The sequence below is a fragment of the Vespula pensylvanica genome, chromosome 11 (genome assembly GCF_014466175.1).
Source record: "Vespula pensylvanica isolate Volc-1 chromosome 11, ASM1446617v1, whole genome shotgun sequence".
Lineage (NCBI taxonomy): Eukaryota > Metazoa > Arthropoda > Insecta > Hymenoptera > Vespidae > Vespula > Vespula pensylvanica.
Window position 1 is genome coordinate 5,690,616 of NC_057695.1, and position 22,098 is coordinate 5,712,713.

At 28.2% G+C, this 22,098-nt stretch overlaps 3 protein-coding genes across 5 annotated transcripts in view; 2 read left to right on the forward strand and 1 right to left on the reverse strand.

The window, feature by feature from the left end:
• LOC122633037 (protein bric-a-brac 2-like) overlaps nt 1–19,368 on the forward strand; it is a 31,231-nt gene extending 11,863 nt beyond the window's left edge. Inside the window, exon 6 of one of the 3 annotated variants that reach the window (XM_043820505.1) lies at nt 3,424–3,769. In XM_043820505.1, coding sequence (XP_043676440.1) covers nt 3,424–3,692 — 269 coding nt within the window. In that variant the 3' untranslated portion in view covers nt 3,693–3,769. Of the gene's footprint in view, nt 1–3,423; nt 3,770–14,588; nt 18,406–18,751 lie in introns of those variants that run through there. The other 2 variants (XM_043820506.1, XM_043820504.1) reach the window with 2 other exon arrangements.
• LOC122633040 (NEDD8) lies at nt 19,361–20,602 on the reverse strand. The gene is made up of 4 exons (XM_043820515.1): nt 20,404–20,602; nt 20,307–20,324; nt 19,967–20,079; nt 19,361–19,696 (listed from the first exon to the last, which is right to left on the reverse strand). The coding sequence occupies exons 1-4, from the start codon at nt 20,419–20,421 to the stop codon at nt 19,612–19,614; spliced, it is 234 nt and encodes a 77-aa protein (XP_043676450.1). The 5' UTR covers nt 20,422–20,602; the 3' UTR covers nt 19,361–19,611.
• A 348-nt stretch (nt 20,603–20,950) lies between these two features.
• On the forward strand, nt 20,951–22,082 carry LOC122633039 (exosome complex component RRP40). The gene is made up of 2 exons (XM_043820514.1): nt 20,951–21,444; nt 21,516–22,082. Exons 1-2 carry the CDS (start codon nt 21,254–21,256, stop codon nt 22,033–22,035), a joined length of 711 nt encoding a protein of 236 aa, XP_043676449.1. The 5' UTR covers nt 20,951–21,253; the 3' UTR covers nt 22,036–22,082.
• Nucleotides 22,083–22,098: the final 16 nt, after the last annotated feature.

Genomic DNA, 22,098 nt, shown 5'->3' on the forward strand with positions numbered 1-22,098 from the left:
AGGATCAATCAATTTTGATAATATTACTAAAAGGATCAATACAATGTATGATCTTAATTCTTTTAGCTAAATAGATCATTCGAAGAATTGAAAAAGTAAAAGAACGTATGATCTTTTTACATTCGATCCTAATTATAATGCTGCCAATATTTTTATTAAAAGAGATTTTTCAAATTTATTTCTTTATATGTACATAAAAGATTATTCTATTTTAAAAAGTGTCTGAATATTTCTATGATTAACTCTATACAAATAGTTGCGAAATAATGCGAATAGCGAATAGAATATTATATTATGTATACGAGGTGCCATTATTAAACATAGAGACATAGAGACAGTAAATCAACGATAAAGCGATTAAAGTATAATAATTTTAAGGTACTTATTTTTAACACTTTCGCATCCATTCAGTTATTGCAATTACATTCGTAACATTTTCTCTTGCATTCGTTATCTTGCATGGGAAAATATTTATAATTAAAAGATGAAGCTTGTATTTATTCATTCTTTTATTATTATTATTATTATTATTATTATTATTATTATTATTATTGTTTTTTTTTGTTTAATATATTTTCTTTAATGGGACATGTTCTCAATTAAAATGACGAAAATAACGATCTACTTAAACTTCATATCATTCATCATAATCATATAATTAATAATTGAAATATTTATATATATAATTTAGACTTCAAACAAGACTATACGTCAATTACAGGAAAAGATCAACGATTTAAGGATCCACCTGAAAGATTATCGATGAATATGAAGCAGCATCGTTTAAGAAAAATAATAAGTTTGAGGGTAAAAAATGTCGAGGAATAAAAGAAGTTGAGGCTAAAAATAATGTCGAGTTTATGTTCATGGTAGACGTATGAATACGTCTTATATATGCGATTTTTGCAATATTTCTCTTTGCAAGAATAAATATTTTGGACTTTATCATATTTTCGAGATTTATTAAAAATTTTATATATTTATTCATTTTTTTAAATTTTTGTTATTACTTTTTCCTTTTAATTTAGAGATATAATCATATTTTTGTTTTCGTCGAGTCGTAGATCTCGAAATGATCGTTCTTGTTAAAATTCTTTTCTATCAAATTTTTATTTTTATTATTGTTCTTTATTATTATTGTGATAAGAATTTATTATTTCCTCGAACGTACTATAATTAAAATGATGTTAATATTTAATTTTACGGGTAGATAAACAAAATTTTATGGACGCGAAAGTGTTAATTATATGTTTTAAGCAAAAAAAAAAAAAAAAAAAAAGAACTGTAGTGATTGTATAGTCAACGATTTTTACAAAATTTTTATTTCATGACATTAATGTTCCTAAAGTATTACGGAGTAAAAGTGATCATATCTATCATTGTCAATCAAAGTTATAAAAAAATTATTGTATCTTTATATTCTATATTTTATTAGTTTATATTTAATCATTTTTATTTATACAATTATAGATGTATCGCGATGTGATCAAAATTTAATATTGTATGGTCTGTTTTTTTTTTTCTTTTTCGTTTATTTAATTTATATCACAAATATTTTTAGTTATACATGATCAAATTCTTACTTTCTTTTTATATATAACTTTACAATTTTTAATTTATTATTTTCTGACAGACTGATATACAAATGACACATAAAAGAGCTTGGTATTTAAGAAATGAATTGATTATCAATTTTTATGTGATTACGTTCCTAAATATTTCTTTAGTAATAAAACATCGTACTACTTTAATTATTATATTTTATTTAATTTTAATATAGAAATTTTTGTCATAGAATATTTGTCATCGAGTATAAATTAGTTTTAAAAGAAAAAAAAATGAGACCGTTACTATACTTAATCGACGCAGTTTGATTTATCGAACGAAAGGCATGATGCAAAAGAAGAAGAAGAAAGAAAACATGACGTATAAATGAATGATCACAATATACTGTAAGAGATGAAAAATTAGCGATATATATATATATAATTTATTTTTCTAAATGTATAAGTTACATTCGGTTAACATCGATAGATCGCATGAATCTCAATATCCACAAGCTTTTTTACATTTCGACACTCCAGTGAACTCACTTCCACTACCCCTACACCTACCCTCACCCAAACCTCAAACCCTTTTTTCTGGCTGGAAGCTTAATTAAATATGCTTATGGGATCTGTACTTACTCATAGCGGTTACAAATTTAACATACAGAAACCACTCACTGTATCGACATATACATATGCATATACATATATCGTGTGTGTGTGTATATATATATATATATATATATATAAATACATATATATATAATACATATACATATATACACACATAGCTACCTATAGTTCATTCAACGAGACGAGTCAGGAAAAATAAACGAATGCATGTGGGGACTTGATCGAATAAGAAGTTTATTTATAATCTTCAGATATTATAAAATTTTTCGAGTGGAAAATCAAAAAAACCCTAACAATGATTAATAAAATTTCACTCTTAAATTTAATAATTGATTATCGTTTACCAACCAATGCATTTATCACACGTTTGAAACGCGACTGTTTCGTTTATTGTATCTGACTCGTCTCCTTAAACGAACTATATATACACACACACACATATTCACATTAATGACACATAAAATTCATTTTTAAGAATGTGGAAAGACAGGGCGATTCCTCGAATTTATTAATTAACGAAATAATTATATCGTTCGATGATAGCCTTGACAGGAGATGTAATAAAAAAAAAGGGAACGAATCGCCCCTCTTGATTTTTTAATGAAACAATCTTTGCTACATTTTCTCGAGATCATAGAAAATTTCCTTTGGGAACGTTATTAATCCTCAGAAATAGATCTAATTAGGGCATAAGGCCTCTTAGTTTTCTTAAAGAAAAAGAAAAGAGAGGGCCAATTCTTTCCCGTCACGTCTTACTTAGCTCTATCAACAATTTCTTAATATCATATATACACTTCATTTATCCCTCACCTTATTCCTTACCGCCATACAAATTTCTCTTGCAAATCATATGGGAGAGGGAACAATTACAACAAACATACAATACAAGACAGAAAATACCCATCAATAATACCGACAATAACAACAACAACAACAACAACAACAGCAATACAAACTAAGAACTATAGGATAAGAGGTAAAACAAGAACAAGATTTTTAATAATAATAATAATGAAAAAAAAAAAAAATGGAACACAAAAAGTTACGTCGACTTTTAGAATCTCTTCTCTACTGTAGAATCGCAGCTTGAGAGATTGCACACCATAAAATTAAAACTTATAAAAAAAAAGGAAATTAAAAAAAAAAAAAAAAGAAAAAAGAAAAATCGTTTAGAATGACTATTAAGTAAATGTGTGTGATGAGGCCGTGTGTGTATGGGAAACACTTTGGATTGTGTGCGCAGAACCAAAGCACGATGTGTCTCCTTATGGGAATCAGCAACACGCGAGCTTCATTTATCAGGAGGGTGTCAGGAGGCGTTCAAAGCCTCTACATGACGAAAGCGGTCGTTGGGTGTGCGATGTCTGCGGCCGTACCTACAATCGTGGAGACTCCCTTGCGCATCATCGGAGTATACACAGGGGTGACACCGTCTGTCCTATCTGTCAGGCTGTCTTCACGAGGAAGTATACGATGCGCTGCCATATGGTGAATGTACACGGAGTCAAGTAATCGAGGTGTACCTGCGATTATTCAAGACGCGATTTTGTCGAGCTTACGGACACGTATATGCATATATATATATATATGCATATATATATATATATATAGTTTATACTGTACCATTATATGTGTATAGTGTATGCTATACTATGTTTATAATGTATAGTGTATACATATGTATATATACTGAATACTATATGTATTGTATACTTGTTGCTTATAGTATATCATTTATATAGGTATATGTACGTATGTATATTATATACTTGTTTCTTTAAGTATACGATACGTACAGTATATAGTATACAACTAATACCAATTAGGAGATTGTATACTATATTATATTTATAGTATATATTTAATAATGAATATTGTGCTATATACATATCTGTATGTTATTTATATAGTACCTTTGAAAATTGATAACGTATACTATACTATACTATGCATTAATTATACATAGTTTATTAATTATACGTGTACGTTTAGCTGATACTGACACGTGCGAAAGATCAAGAGGGACGAGAAGCATCCGCGTGTGAAAATGTTATTGATTCAAAAAAAAGAAAGGAGGCTGAGGGGGAAATTAGGAAATCTTTTTCTTTTCTTCTTCTTTTCTTCTCTTTTTTCTTCTATCGCTCCTCTTTTTACGTCGTGCGTTGCCTCTGTGTATAGCCTAGTTAGTATAATTTTCATCTATGTATAATGTGATTCGATTCGACGACCTCGATGGTGTTACTATAGTGTTATATTCTTCTAATAGGAAAATAGATGTTTCTTGATGATTGAAATTCAATCGAATGCTCTTCAAATGTGATTGGAAATAATTTTAAAACGATATTAATCTATGTAAATCGTCGCAAAGTAACTCCTTCGAATTTTTCAATTTATACTTCGAATATTCAATTTTCATAATGAAATGCTTCTACATTAGAAATATGAAACATCCAAGGGATTTGAGATTCATGATCTCTGTATGTGATCGAAATTTAAATCATAAGATTTTTTTTTCTTTTCTCTTTTTCTTCTTTTTTTCTTTTTCATTAACAGGAAAGTTTAAGGTTTCTTTTCACGTACTGCCAATACGATGTTCTTGCCATTTTGTCGTTTGATTTTATTATTAAGAATTCGTCACATAATATATATTAAACAAATACTTCACACGAGATTCGCATGCGTACTTTGTTAAATATTATTCCATAGGAGTGTACGTCGTTTCGAGATCAGACTGTAAGTTCGATCACCGGACTGAAGTTTACACGTATTTGATAATAATTATATATTATCATTATTGTAATTAAGAAAGATAGAAAACTTACATATAATTTATCTAGGACAGACGAAATAGTTGCTGCAAATATTCCTAAAGTTGGCGTGATTATTTTATTTAATTATAGTTATTGTTATTATTATTATTATTATTATTATTATTATTGTCATTATTATTATTATTATTATTATTATTATTATTATTATTATTATTATTGTCATTATGTTTTACTTATTGATGTAATTGTGAATGTATAATTTTTAATAGTAATTTCATAGATTTTTAAACAGTATAGCTTATCGGCTACAAGCCGTTACTTTATTTTTTTTTATTACTCCGATATTAATTAATTATTTACTTCTATTATTATATTATACGATCGAAAAATATGCCATAAATATATATATATATAAATATATATAAAATATATATATATTTATATATATACACATATACACACACACAAATAGTATGTACTTGATTGTGAAAGAACACCGTTCATGCTTAAAGCACAAACACTTTGTCTTTTGATTTTTTTCTCTCTTTTTTTTCTCTCACTTTTTTTTTTTTTTTTTAGTCAAGTTTTTATTATAAACATTCTTATACAAAGTTAAATAATTTCTTCCGATATATTTACAAGATTTTTCGATGAATTAATCGATCACACAACTCGATCTTAATTAAATTTAATTTAACGTGACTTAATTATTTTTAAGACCATCATTATTCAAACGTAGGTCTTATATACAAAGACTGCTAATAAGTTTAATATCGCTGAGTTTAGTTGTAAAAGAAGTCATTCCATAATTTGTATCATTTTATATATGTTTTTCTATATTATTTCTTTAGTCGTTTCAATAAATCCATACTGTATTTTACTACTTTTCTTCGATTCTTATGATTTCTTTCAGCTACAACGTTAAAATAATAAGTCAATCATGTTGTTAATAATGCTAATGAAATAATGTCCATGAAAAGAAAGAAAACAATCATTTTGTGTACATACTTAACAAGAATTTATCGAATGAAAGTCATAAAAAACAAAAAGCAAGTACCACTAAAATTTCTTATTTGTTACTTTTCTAATCAAAAATTACGAAATGTTTAAATTATTGTTATTTAATTGCCGCAAAATATTTCGAAAGAATTTTTTTTTCTTTTTGTTATTAAAATACCATTCATTATAATGAATCCATTATTTAACATTGAACCGTGGTGTACTTTACCATTTGCGTTTCTCTAAGTATCTCGAATTTTTCATTTCTCGTTTTATAAAAGTATTTAAACAATATACAAACGTACACAGACTAACAATTTCAACATTTTCGATATTACAATGCATATGAAATTAAATATTAAGTACTAGCCATAACAATTATGATATTTCGTTATAGAAAAAGAAAAAAAAAACCGTAAGCTTACCGATTCTTTTTTGTACATTTCAGAATTCTGAGAATAAAACCATGATCGTAAAGTTAATACAATATTTTTTTATCGTGTTGTTCGATAAAAAAAAAAACGATTTTTTTCCAAAAATAATAAAATAAAACTGACACACACGCATATATATATATGTATGTATACATATATGTATATATATGTATATAAGAAAAATATATAGAATTAATTGGTATCGCATGTTTTCAAGGCCATTTCACCCACCATCCTCTACTGTTCGGCCAATGCATAAAATATTTTCGCGCTTAATGGCTTGCTTCACAATAAGATCGAATTCCTTCGTCGGACGATATACATAAATGCATACATACGTACATACATACATGCATACACATGCCAACATGACATACGACATAATATATTCATGCATAATTTCTAATACCTACATATAATTAATAGCGATCAAAAGGAATACACGATTGTCGGTTCACTGCACAAAAAAAAAGAAAGGAGCAATTAGTTGTCTCCTACTTGAATAAAAAAAAAAAAGGCAGTTAACACAATACGGATATATATGTACATTTCATTATCTCGATTACATGATGCTTGTACATAATATCGTGATAAGTTTTAAGTAGAGGCTAGTCTTTTTTTATTTTTTATATATATAATTCTGTGCATGTACGCTCTACACATAGTATTATGTATGCTCTTTATAATTTTTTTTTTTTTTATCTCTTTTTTTCCTTCGATCTTAATTTTTACTATTCCATCATTATATACATAAACATTTTGTAAGAAAAGCATGCTTGTTTTTTTTTTTTTTTTATTTTTTTTTTTAAACATTAATTACATATTGCCGTCCTGTAACTACCTCCTTTATCCATACGTTGTTTCTCTATCTCGCCTTTTATTATTAATTTTTTATTATGAAAAAGAAAAAAAATTAGATAATAGATGAAACTCATAAAAAGATTGAGAAATAATGATAAAAGACGATCCATAGAGAAAAACGTTAGAAATCGAGTCAGTAGTTTGCCGTTTGTTAGTATATATGTACATATATACATTTGCAACGTTTTTTCGTGTGCCTTACACCTGCATTTGTAAACACACAAGATTTATCTAATCTATTTAGTCCATAGAGTTGTGTCTAGTAACCGCATATCACTATTTCTTTTTATATTTATATATATATATATTATATTTATATTTATTTTTTATTATTTTTTTAATTATTTTTTCTTTGTTTGAATCTCAATATCGTACGTCCTTGCAGCTTTGTCAGCGATTCGAAATTTCCCAAAGATCGATTGATTCGCGTTGCAATTTTCTTTCTATTTTTTTTTTCTCGTAAATTCTGTTTTCCATTTATTAATTTCGCAATTATTAATATATCTTCGAGAATTATCAATTATCTAATTGCGATATTAAAAATAAGAGGAAGACCTCGATCGTTCTTCGAAGATTTTAACAAAATGAAAGCAATTAAAAAAAAAAAAGCGTATCTTCCACGTAACACCGCGACTTTTAGGTGACAATGGTCTCCTCGGTCCAAGCAAAACTGAATAACAAACTAAATAAATAAATAAATAAATAATTGTGCGTGGGAAATAAAAAAAAAAAGTGCAGGCTAAGGGAGAAAAATCTCGTTGGGAGGGGAAAAAAAAAAGAGAGAAAAGAAAAATACGAACCGCAACTTTGAACGTCGTCAAAAAAAAAAAATAAATAAAATAAATAAATAAATAAATAAATAAAGAGAAAAAGAAAAAGAAAAATAAGCATAAAAATAAAAATAAAAAAGTTTCGCGGCGGATGAAGGACGATGAAACGATTTCTTTTGTATCTGATTTAGATTCACGCACGGTGGTCATCGAACAGCCATCGCACTCGTGCAAACTCTGCGGTAAATCTTTTTGGAATCGGGACTCGATGTATAAGCACATGAATATGCACAAGGGGACGACCCAATGTCCGGTATGTCACAAAGTTCTCAGCCGTACGACACACATGAAGCGACACTTGAGAAACCGCCATGGCTGGCTCGGTGTTGGCACCACTGCCGCTGCCGTCGCCGTTGAGACGACGGCGACAGTATCAGGGAATGCTGCTTCTGGTGCTGGTATTTCTGGTGGTGGTGGTGGTGGTGGTGTTGGTGTTGGTGGTGTTGGTGGTATTGGTGGTGTTGGTGGTGGTGGCGGTGGTGGAGGAGGAGGAGGAGGAGGAGGAGGTGGTGTTGTTGGTGGTGGTATTGTTGGTGGAAATTCAGGCGGCGGTGGTAGTGGCGGTGGTGGAGGAGGAAGTGGTGGAGGTGGTAATATTAGAAATACCACCCCCATCACTGTTTCTTCGGTTGCGGCAGCAGCTGCCATAACACAGCAACAACAGGGAGTCTCAGGAACTACTGGGAGTCCTACTATTGAGTCCACTGGGACTTATACAACTATACGGATTAGAGAAAGCAGCGTTGAGAGAATCACCTCTAGTCCTATTCCTTAGTGCGCGAGTACACTTATCTATCATGGGAAAAACAAATAACTCCGTCGACGTAAGAGAAGTTTTACCAATTATTGAAAATATCTTTATTCTTTTTTTAGTCTCTCTCTTTCTCTCTCTCTCTCTCTCTCTCTCTCTCTCTCTCTCTCTCTCTCTTCTCTCTTTCTCTCTCCCATCAGTTTCTTTTTTTCCTTTTTTTTTCTTCTTTTTTACGACTAAATTAACTATTGTTAATCCTCTATAACTCTAAACAAAAAGTTATATATTAACTTATGCTATATGACTGAGAGTAATATATTTACTATCGATTTAGTTTGAATTTTAATTCTAAAATTAACAAATCGATTTATTTATCTAATTTCTCATAATGTTTCTAAATAAAAGATACAAGTTCATTCTGATATAGTATTTATATGAAACTTTACTATTATTAGAAAGAATACTTTTTGTATTTGTAAATGTCATAAAAAGAAATCTGAAAAATGTTTTCAATCAAGTCTACAAATTGTGACATTCAACGTGCTAATTAATAATTTATTTTTGATGAATGAATTACATGATGTTATAGAGGATTATATTTCTTTATTTTAATATCTTAGAGGGCTCTAATCCAACATCACTGTTCATTTTTAAATAATCTATCTTTCGGTCCTTCCATAAACTGAAAGTTCTTCAACGTGCAATCTCGAGATCGCAATGAACGTTCTCATTAGTCAATTTTCGTGCCATCGAAGTTATTTTTCGATCACCAAAGAAAGTTTCTTAATTCTAACCAAATTTAATTACTTTCCAAAGATTTTCTAGTAATTATTATAAGATTATAACTTTAATAATTGCGATATATATGTACGCAAAGAGAATATATATATATATATATATATATATATATATATATATATATAAAATAAATATATATACACATATAGTAGATGTAGATATAATTATAGAAAATATAATTTTCTTTTAAAAATAAGAGCGAATTTAACCTAGATATTTCTTTTTATTATGTTTTATTTTATTTCATTTTATTTATCTTTTATTTTTTATCAAGATTTTAGAGCCCTCGAAATTGCCTTCACCTTCTGTCTATATAATTTTATATAAAAGTAAATATAACGAAAAAAAAAAAAAAAAAATAGCAAAATTTTACAAATCACTTATTTATAGCATTTAATAACACACTCTTACGTTCGTCGGAGTATTCAATTATTATCGATGCCTATCTTAAACTTCACACCCTAGTCATTTGTATACACACATATAATATGTGTGTATGTGTGTGTGTGCGTGTATGTATATGTTTGTAATATGTGTGTATATGCACGTAAATGAAAGATGAAATGGGGGAAAAAAAAAATGAAAAGAAAGAAAACTAGAAATGTATAGCATACATACGCGGGTACAAGTTTTGTAACCAAAGATATACAAAACAAAAAGAAATAGAAGAAGGAGAAGAAAAAGAAGAAGAGGAGGAAGAAGGGGAAAACTAAAATATAACAAAAACAAACAAATTATTTTATCTAGTCAAATGAGTTGGGTACTTAATAGTACATAAGGAGGAATGTGCATTTTCTTGTTGTATGCGATATAATAATTAATAATATTAATGGATGATTGCAATACTGTACACAGTGGATCGTCAGGTTATTAAAAAATTCATTAATAAGTATAAGGCGATGATGATAATAATAAAAAAAAAAAAAAAAAGAGAAAAAAAGAAATAAGAAAAAAGATCTGATGATCCTATGCATAATGAAAAAATGTGCTTGGATTCTCACATCTCATGCATAATTAACTGTTTACTCTAATTTATTGTTTATTTCCTTTTTAATTTTTTTTTATTTTTTATTTTTTTTTTTTTTGTTGTTGATACCATCTCGATATTTTATTTGTTATGAACCTTGCAATGAGTAATATAATTACTTCAAAATTTTATTGCTTTTTTAAATTACGATAACGAGCTTCAAAGGGTTTCATTAAAAAATTTGAATTCGTTAAAAAACAAAATCTAGTCAATGATTAGCAAGGATTCTGTTAATAGATAATTATTTAAACATTGTAATTGTAATTCCAACGATTATATCTATATAAATGTGTCTTCTTCTAATCTATTATAATATCTGCTACGATATCTTATCTTTCTTCTGTTATTTGATTGTACATCACTTCTTTTTTTTATCTTTCTTTTTTTTTCTTTTTTTAACAAAAGATTTAGAATATATATTTAGAAATGTCTATAGTTCGATTTTGTCCCTGACAAAAACTCGTTTATGCGATCTACGTTTATGATATTAAATATACTCATATATCCTAATTTTAAGCACGGAGACTTGCCAAATAAACGCATCTTGGCATGTGTAATATTATGGATTAGATTCTTTCTGTTTTATTTTTATTTTTTTTTTTTTTTTTTTTTTTTTTTGTTCGTATACTATCATTTAGCGAAGAGTTTAAAAAAGAAAGAAAGAAAAATAGACACCATTGTATCGTTTAGTATATTATTTTTCGTTTGTTCATTTTGTTGCTGTTGTCGTTTGTTCTCTCATTATTATTATTATTATTATTATTATTATTATTATTATTATTATTATTATTATTATTATTATTATTAATTTTTTGCAGTGTTTAATTTAATTTAAATTTTACCTCTCCACAAGGGCGCACGAAATTAATTTATTAACGTGAAACTTTAAAGTTTCCGTTTCGTGCAATAAACAAAAGAGGCTAAAGAAGATGCTAAAAACAGACAATTATAATTCGCTATGATCTCTCTCTCTCTCTCTCCTCTCTCTCTCTCTCCTCTCTCTCTCTCTCTCTCTCTCTCTCTCTATCTATCTATCTATCTATCTATCTATCTATCTATCTATCTATCTATCTTTCTTTCTCTTTCTCTTTCTCTCTCTCATTATGGTTAACTAGTGTTAACATCATCGTCAATGTGAAATGCAGAAAAAAAATTCGTAGTATAATATATATATATATATGTGTGTGTGTGTGTATATATATATATTATATATATATAATATATGTATATTATATATAATATATGTATATTATATATATATATATTATTATATATCTTATAAGAAAACTGATCGTGAAAATGATTCGGCATATATAAAATTATTCTTAATGACGATTTATAAATCGAAACTAGTTACAAGTTGCCATAGAAAAAAGCGTATTGCGATTATGCTAATTAGATTTTAATTATTTTACGAATAAGTCATACATGAAGTTTTCTTCAAATCAGAAACTTAAGTTTCATTCATTCTATAGTTTATGATTATATACTTATATATATGTATACACATAAAAACAGATAGACGGACAGACAGCAGACAGACAGATCCATTATGTATCTTATTTTTACGTAAATCTTAGATATACGTATATACAATTCAATATATTTAACTAAAAAGCGGTTGTCCGAAATAAAGTTTTATTTTATTATGAAGGAAATAAATAAATGAAAAACAAAAGGAAAAACAAAGAAAAAAAAAATTGTGCACATTCCTCGAAAGCCACAATACAAAATAAGTACAAGATTTGCCACGTATTAATTTAGATGATTGATATTTCTTTAGTTGATTATTTATAAAAAGAAAAAGAAGCATATTATATATATACATACATATATATATATAATATATATATATATAAAATATTATAATATATCATTACGTAATCCTACGTTTTGCTTAACCAAGCTAATAATTGTAAGTGAACAAAAATATGTGTGAATAAAATGTCAAAAAGTACGAATTCATCAACGTGAGTCCTTTCCTTGATATCGAATATCCGTGTGTAGTTTCATTTGCGATACTAATTTTTATTGTTTAATTAAAACAATTGTACAATTACATAATCCGTGTGTGTGTATATATATGTGTGTGTGTATATATATATGCACACACACATAATATATTCGAAGAATCGTTCTCTCACGAAAATTTGCACCTGACGGTGTTGCGCTTCTATATTATCTTTACGAAGTAAGTATATTTACAAATTCGTTCAAATGATTACCATGTAAGCGAAAATTCTGTGAATTATCATTTATTAAATAATGTATCAAATGAGAAAACGATGTATTCGATAGTAATATTATACAAAGCGACTTCGTCGTTTTAATCTAACATATGTATGTATATTTAAAAGCACAGAAATTATGCGATTTATTACTTATCTACACGTTTATCGAAAAAGCATGTTATGCATAAAAGAAAAAAATAATAATAATATATTAGATTATAAAACATTATACTTCATATATTTATAGTACTAATTCAAGATATTAAACTCAAAGGCTGTTATATAACTCACTTTTAACATAATTAATTTGAAAAGGAATGAAAATAATAAAAAAAAAAAAAAACTGGATTTAGAAACGTGTTACGTGGATTAACTCGAGAACAAAAATGGAAACGATTGATAATTGAAACCGCCAATTTGTTTCTGGTTTCACCGTGTTTTCAGTTTATTAGTTGATTGATTGATTGATTGATTTTTTATGATTTTGCATCACCACCACCGACAAAGAGTAACAAATTAATATATATAAATTCTAATCTCAATTATAGTCGCGATTATTAAACGTGAATGATTCCTCGGATTAATTTTATCATTTAAGTATTATCACGAGTTACGATTTATGTTTTGTCGAAAGCTAAGTTTCGTTCGATGACTCATTTCTCATATGAGTCGTTCACCCTTTATAACACTGCCCCCGCCCCCTTCTGTTAATACGGTGCACGTTGACCCACACGCATTATCCACAAAAAAAAAACGTCATTATATATTTAGCATATATCTAAGCGTTTATATTATCAATTGCCTCGAAATCCGCACAAAAGACGATTTACATGGATTTAGAAGGCTCTGTGAATAACGTGAAAGTAGCAAGCTTGTTACGTTTTTAGTCGTGTGCTCATGAAAAAAAAATTTGCAAACTGGAAATACACATACATACATACATACATACATACATACATACATACATACATACACAGATGTCATACACAAAATCACAAAACCGCCTTTTCGCTTTCAATGGTTTGTGTTCAGCATTATAATATTCTATATATAAATGAAAGCTTCCCTTAGTTATATCTACATATAGCAGGGATATTTAAATTACAGGAATATTCAAATAACTTTTTAATTTAACATGATTTTCAAAGCGCGAAATTTAAAACGCAACTTCATAAAATTAAAAAAAGAAAAGAAACAATCAAGGCTGAACTTGAAGTGTAAAATTGTTATTGATGAAAACGATTATCTTTAATGACAACATGAATTGCACGTAAATTCGAACATGCGATCGTGACTTCCGCGTATTGTCCAAACTTTTATATTAATAAATAAAAATTAATATTCCATAAATAAAAATAGATAAAGTTGATCGAAATAGTTTAAAAAGTCACGAAGGCATAATCACAAACATAACAATCGTACACGTAGAAGATAAATGACGATAAATTTATGTTACATGTTTCTCTCTCTCTCTCTCTCTCTCTCTCTCTCTCTCTCTCCCCTCTCTCTTTCTCTTTCTCTCTTTCTCTCTCTATTTTTCATTGTCTTTCCAAATTCCTTCGCTCTCCTATCCTTTCTTACATACACGTACATTCACTAAAAATAGACACGTATACATATACATAAAGACATAACATGCATTGTAATTGCAAAGACTTTTTATTATGAGGAATCACGCGGGTCACGTGGCTATTAATGTGTTGCAGGGGGGGTGGGACGCAATTGGAAGCATGTTGGCGATACAACTGGTCAAGTGGTGATGCAGGGTCCAGGACGTTTTTCCTGCAGACTCTGCGGAAGCGTTTACAAGCACCTTGCTTCGCTGACCCAGCACCTCGAAGTGCATCGCAACCAGACGACCTGCATCCTATGTCACACCACTCTCAGTCGTAGAACCGACCTGCGACGTCATATGCGTCTGAAACATAACATGCAATGGCAAAAAACGATGCAGAGGCAACGCAGTCCGAAAAAAAAATTGGACTCGTAATTTAAATGTCTATTGTTTTTATCGGCGCGACGATTATCTCTCTCTCTCTCTCTCTCTCTCTCTCTCTCTCTCTCTCTCTCTCTCTCTCACTCTTCTCCCTTTCTTTCTCTCACTCCCTCTCTCTTTTTCTTTCTCTGAAACACAATAAAACAATCGAGTCAACGATCGATTCTTTTCTCGACGCGTCGAAAAAGGAATTTTTTTCCTTGTCCTACAATATTGTTTCTTTTCTTTATATTTTATGTATATTTATTTTCCTCCCACTATTCACCGTTCTCGTAATATACCTCGATAGTTTCTTTCTTTCTTTTTTTTTTTTTTTGTTTTAATACTTATCGATCGATCGATAAATAAATTCGACTTCGAGGACGCGAAGTTCCAAATTTTGTCAAATGAACGTGTAATGATTCTTTTGCTCGTTTATTTTTATTTTTTTATTTATTTATTTATTATTTTTCTCTTTATTTTTTTATGTTTTATTGAAATTGATAAAAGGGGTGATTTTTAAATATTCATTTGAATACACGTTTTAAAGTGGAGATAAGATATTCGAAAGGATGGTTACATTTAAATATCGAAAATTAGTATATATAATATATTAAGGATAATCGATGATCATTTACAAGTTATCCTTTATCTTAATCGTAAAAGCTAATGTCTATTGAAAAAAAGAAAAAAGTAATAATAATAATTATGCAAATGCGTAACACGCTCGTTTTCATTTTCTAGTCGCCGATGACTGATTTTAGAGAATAATTCTAATTAATATTTGTGATCTCTCCATTTAGACTCTGCGTTAGTTTATTTATTTATATATTAATATAAATATTTTTTAGAGTTCCATTTCATGTCATCAGTCTCATGCTCTCTCTCTCTCTCTCTCTTTCTCTCTCTCTCTCTCTCTTTCTCTCTTTGTAACAAATCATATACAAATTCTCATTTCGATTTTGTATTATTATTCTGAGATACAAACTTGAAAAACAAAGTTTATAAAACTAAAAAACAAAAATGTCAAAAAAGAACAAAATTTTGCTCTTATAATCAGCCATATCTGTTTCCAGCGATTGCTTGCAATCATAAATCGATTTCGTATCGTCCGTCATAAAAAATCATCTCGTTCGAATCGAAAACCATAGCTTGGCATCCTAATATAAAAAAGAAAAAAAAAAAGAAAGAAAAAAAGAACGAAGAATAGAAGAAAAAAATATCGATAAATCTTTATCGAAAAAATCGAACGAACAAAAATCGAAAGAAAGATCAACTTTGTACATTTTCGTGAAAATTATGTTCAAGTTTTTCACGCACATACACATATGAACACATATACATAGATACCAAGAGACTCGAAAGAAATAAAGAAAAAAGTTAAAAATAAATAAGCAAAAAAAAAAGATGGATATAAAAAGGTTTTCTTTGTGATCGACGATGGTTTTAGCTGCTTCGAAATCACCGTATAGACAGTGCCTTACACGCGGCTATCTAGTTTCCATGTTTAATGCATTATCCTTTCAGATATTTACCATAGTTGAACGACACAATGTAAAGAGTATAAATTATCTATAATAATGACCTGTTAATTTTGTTACCGGCTTACCCCGATGATTGACCCCCTTGCGTAAAAAAAAAAAAGAAGAGAAAAACCAAAACAAATATTAAATGACACAGTGAGATAATATTTCTCTCAACTCGACGAGTCAACGCTAAAAAAGAAATAATGAAAATTTTCATAATTTCATAAATTCGAACGAAATCGAAAAAGATATGTGTATGGATTATGCGATGTTATATATGTTCGAAGGAAATTATTTACCGACAACAAGAAAAACAAAAAAAAAACGCGAACGTTGAGGAACGCTAATTGAGACAAAGGTCTTGTAAAGTATTTACACAAAATTAGCCATTTATATTAATAAATATAAAGATATTGTTTCACTTATCGAGACACATGCTTGATCGTAACGTTGTGCATACGTATAAGTCGTTAATAATATATTATATATGTGTGTGTGTATATATATATATATACATATATATATGTATATATATATATATTCACAATATAAGTGATTGTATTCAAATGTAAGTAGCTTGAGTAACATTGAAAGAAAACTCATCGAAATATCGTAACTCGTTGTAATCAATCAAATAAGGGACGAGAAACTTACGATTGGCGTATGCCACTCGATTTTTTGTTAATTTATTTATACTTTCTTTTTCTTTTTTTTTTCTTTCCTTTTTTTTTCTTAAGAACGTTGCGTTATAACACAGTAAAAATGAGATTTCTCTCACTTTGAGAAAATAAAACTCTAATCAAATCGAAAATTAATTTGATTCGAATTTTGATCACGGATGGTATTTCATTTTTATTTTGTTTTGTTTTGTTTGTTTTTCATTATAATTTTTATGCATAATATTTTCGTTGAAATAAAGTTTACTGATTGTTCCGTCGATTTTGATCTTAACGATATTTAAAATGATTATGATAATTACTATAAACGCTGCGTACGCACCTATGCAATTTTGCATAGTAAGTGTTGCTTATACATTGAATATTCGTAATTATTATTATATAAGTGATCATTCAGAAAGAATTCTTAAGTAACGTACTCGTGTGCACGTAAAACAAGAAAAAAAGAAGAAAAAAAGACAAAAAAAAAAGGCAAAAAAGATGAAAATGCAATGACCAGAAAATTTAATGTTTGCTCTTAAGCCGTTATTCTAATTTGTCAACATAAAAAGAAGAATAATGATTTACTCTGTAATTCGATAAATGAAAAGCTAAAATACTGAAATTCAAAATTCTTGTAAACTCAAATCATTGAAGATGGTAGACAAGATTTTTATTCGATAAAAGTGTATAATAAAGAAGAAAAGATGTTTGATCGTGATAACACGACGAAAAGATTTAAAAAGAGATTTAATTGTAAGAAAAAAATCGTAGAACATAGACAGAAATGAGTGTATACATGACAACGAAGTTTGAAGTAACACGATCATTTCTGTTTCGTAAAAATAAGTTTAGAAAAACAAGATGTGAAAGACACTGCACGATCGAACGATAAAAAAGAAATTTTCGAAATTTCTAAAATACGATTTAGATTTTAGACCGGCTAAAGAGCATCCATCGTAGTAAGTACGTTCGGCTTAAAACTGATTTGCACAAGAAGTACGTAGTAACATATATAAACGAACGATCGCGATGCAAAAATCAATGCGTATTTATTTATTTCTAAGTTTAATAATGATGTAAACGAAAAAAAAAAAAACACAAAAAAAATACAAAAAAAAAAAAAAATGAAAAAGCACCGACGAAACGTGCATAGATTCACGATGATCATAGACGGAGCTATTCTGTAGATACAATGACGTTAAACGTTCGCGTTATAAAGAACGAATATCTTTCGTTCTCGTTAAATACGTATGTATTTTATTATAGATCTTATATCTACGAGTTTGTAACGTAATCGAAGGCAATGTAAGACTATGCTTAAAGATGTTATCGCTGTAATGTAAATAAAATGATTTGTGATGTACCTTTCCTGTCCAATTTTTCATTCTTTCAATGAATTCTATAATGTTTCACGATCGGTTTGCAGTTTAATTCGCAATTGGTTTCCCGCGCTTTAAAGTATCTTAGAGTACAGCCTGAAGAATTTATAATCTATATTATAATTATATATAGAATATAACTAAAAAGCACTAACATTTTAATAACATTCGAATAAAATGATGTAACATTTGTTAGTATTATATTTTTATAGTACTTTCTATTTATATTGTAATCTATTCTTGGAGTATATCATATTAATATTTGACATTACATGGAGGATTTTCAATTAATGATAATTTTGAAAGATAAATTTAAGTATAAATTTATAGAATCTTCGGGAACGAGGAAACCAGCACGGAATATACAAACTTCTTCTGTATCTCAACGTCTTCTACAATGCAAGAAATGTGGTGTTACATGTACCACGCAGCACGCACTTCTACGACATATTACATCGAAACATGAAAATTCATCGAACGTTGCTGCATATTGTGGGATCTGTCATCGTTTCTTCAAAACTAAATGGAGCCGAGCAACTCATAATAGTAGATATCATAGAAATTAAGAAGCAAATTTATTTTATCTCTTATAATATTATCATATAAACGAACAACAGTGTTCATTTTATTTCTAATTCTATGCTATAAGAACATTGAACATAAAAATTAGAATTTAAATCTATGTAAATTTCGTACTTTTTCTTAAACAAACTTTGTGCTATCAGTATTAGAAATTACTAAAACTAGTTGATACATTTTATGTTATGTCTCATAATAAAGTTTTTAATCTAGCTATTTTAGAAGAAGAAAAAAAAAAAAGAAACGAAAATATTGAAAATTAAATATTAAAAGTCTGCAGTCATTTATTCGCTGTCGTTTTTCCACTATGTATCGTAGATTTTAATAGTTACTGCATTGAATTAAGTAAAAGCCAGTATATTTAGAAGCTAAGAAATATTTTTAATGGTCACATTACAAACTCATCATTTATAGCTAAGGTATATTGTTAAATATTCATATATTGTGAATGTAATCTTTGAATAACTTTTAAGTTGCAGGCTCTACTCGAAGAACTTTTTAATTAGAGTAAGTGCAACTTTTAATAGGTTGATGTATTGTTTTTCTTACAAGTAGCCTCGTGCATTTGCTTTTATTAATCACAAAGTCATATGAAGAACAAAATATAGTAATTATAAACCCCCTCTTAACGCAAGTACCAAATGCAGCACTGATCCACCTTGTACTTTATAATCCTGTGCTGTTTTTTCGTCGTTCCTGAAATCATATATGTATATATTGATTTAAACTGACGCATTTTTAGAAGATATAAATTATGTAGATTCCAAAAATTTGAGATTTTCTTATAAACAGTATTACTACTATCTTCATTATAATATAATAATACATTATTAAAGTATAAGTATATGCTACATTAATGTTTAATAATAAATATCATTAAAATTGTTCAAATCTTGAGTATTAAATCAATGTTTGTACTTTATAAGTCCTTAAAAAAAATATATATAATTTGATAAATATACGTACATCTGTTTTCCAGAAAATATTAACCGCTGCTGTTGTGGCGGTATTCCCTCTTTTTCTTCTACTCTTTCTTTGATTCTTTCTACTTTGTCAGTAGGTTCTATGTCTATTTCAATCTATAGAATTGACAAAGATTATACACCGTTAATATATATAAAATCACCAATATATAAAATACATTTTAATAGAATAAATAGCTTTTAATTTACAAAATTCTTTACAAAGTGTCTAATTCTTTCTAACTCAATAAACATAGTAATGTATTATATTACTATTGTATTCAATAATACAATTATGATACCATTGAATATTTTAATAGTCACGTTGATTTTAAAATACTTGCCTCTTTTCCTGTAAGAGTCTGAAAAACAAAAGTTCAAATAATAAATTGATAGGTTAACAAAGATTTTATGAATTCTGTCGATATATATCGTTCTTACCTTCACTTTGATCAACATATTTGTGATATTGTAAAATAATATTTCTAATGTTTAAATTATTGTAATTAAATTATCACTAATCACTCGTAAAATCAGCCGGTATGTAAGATTTATTGCTATCGAGGTATTACTTCAAATCAGTTGTCGCTTAATAATTCTAAAACTTGAAGTTTTATTGGTTTTCATCTCCCTCTGATGGTGAATAGAAACTTAAATGTTAAGGTGCATTTTCAATCTACTGAACGAAATTCTCGAGAATATAAATGGACAAGAAATCAAAAAGGCAATCTTGTCCTTATTTACCAATAAACGAGCTCTGCGTTTTAATTGTTCTTGCTGCATAATGATTTATGCAATATATATAGTATTAACGTATATTTTAACGCTATCAAGTTCGATCTAACCAATTAATTTTATAATATTTTGCAGTATATCAAAACTATAAAATAAAAACTAAATTGTCATTGATATTATCTATCTTAGCACGTGTTGTGATATTTATTTAAATATTTAATTATAAAATAATAATAAAATACATAATGTTACGTATAATATAATATGTTCTAGGTGTACGAGTAATATATTCAAAAAGTTATAATGTTTTTACGACAAAATATTGGACTGTAACGAGTTCTATATCAGTATACGATTATTGATATAGATTAGGAGCTGAACTATTGTGTTTACATTGATTCTCGATCGAAGTTTTGAATTAGAAGTTCGTGAATTCAAGTTGATTAATAAGTCGAATTAAAAACATTTTTTTTTTATTTATTTAAATATATTTTCTCAAGGAGTATTGTTTTATTTTTAATTAACATCTCAATTGAAATTTTCTGCAATTTGAAACATGGAGGTTAATGTTGATGATGTCGTTATGCCAGGAGATATTGTAAAAGATATTCTTAAAAATGATACAAAAGAAACAGTTGTCTTGGGACCTGGACTTCGACGTGAAGCTGACACTGTTTTTGTTTGTAAAGCTGGTATTCTCCAAAAACGACCTCCTGCTGTGTATTATGTAAACAGTTATCAAAAACGGTTAGATTTTTAACATTTAAAATTATTTTAAAGTTACATTTTATATGACGCAAGTTTTTTTTTTTTTATAGTTATGTACCTATTCGAGGAGAAAATGTTATTGGTATTATCATCCAAAAAGTCGGAGATTTATATAGAGTAGATATAGGTGCAAAAGAGAGTGCGGCCCTTTCCTACTTGGCATTCGAAGGCGCTACGAAGAAAAATCGTCCGGACATTCAAGTTGGAGATATTGTGTTTGCAAAATTACTTGTAGCCATTAAAGATATGGAACCAGAACTTGTATGCGTCGATTCTCAAGGAAAACAAAAAAAGTTAGGCATTTTAAGTTCCGACGGTATGCTATTTACCTGCACCTTAAATCTTGCAAGGAAATTGCTTAATCCAAATTGCCCATTATTTAATTTTCTTGCGAAAAATCAAGCATACGAAGTTGCCATTGGTATGAATGGAAAGGTATGGGTTAAAACAACGTCGGTACATAAAACTATCGCAATTGCTAATGCAATTTTAGCAGCAGAATTTATATCTCCTGAAAAAATGCAAGAACTGTGTAATTCAATTGAAAAAACATTACTTATGTTAACATAAAAAATAAAACAAATACGATTAATAAATACAATCGAAATACACAATAATTATGAATGATTATTT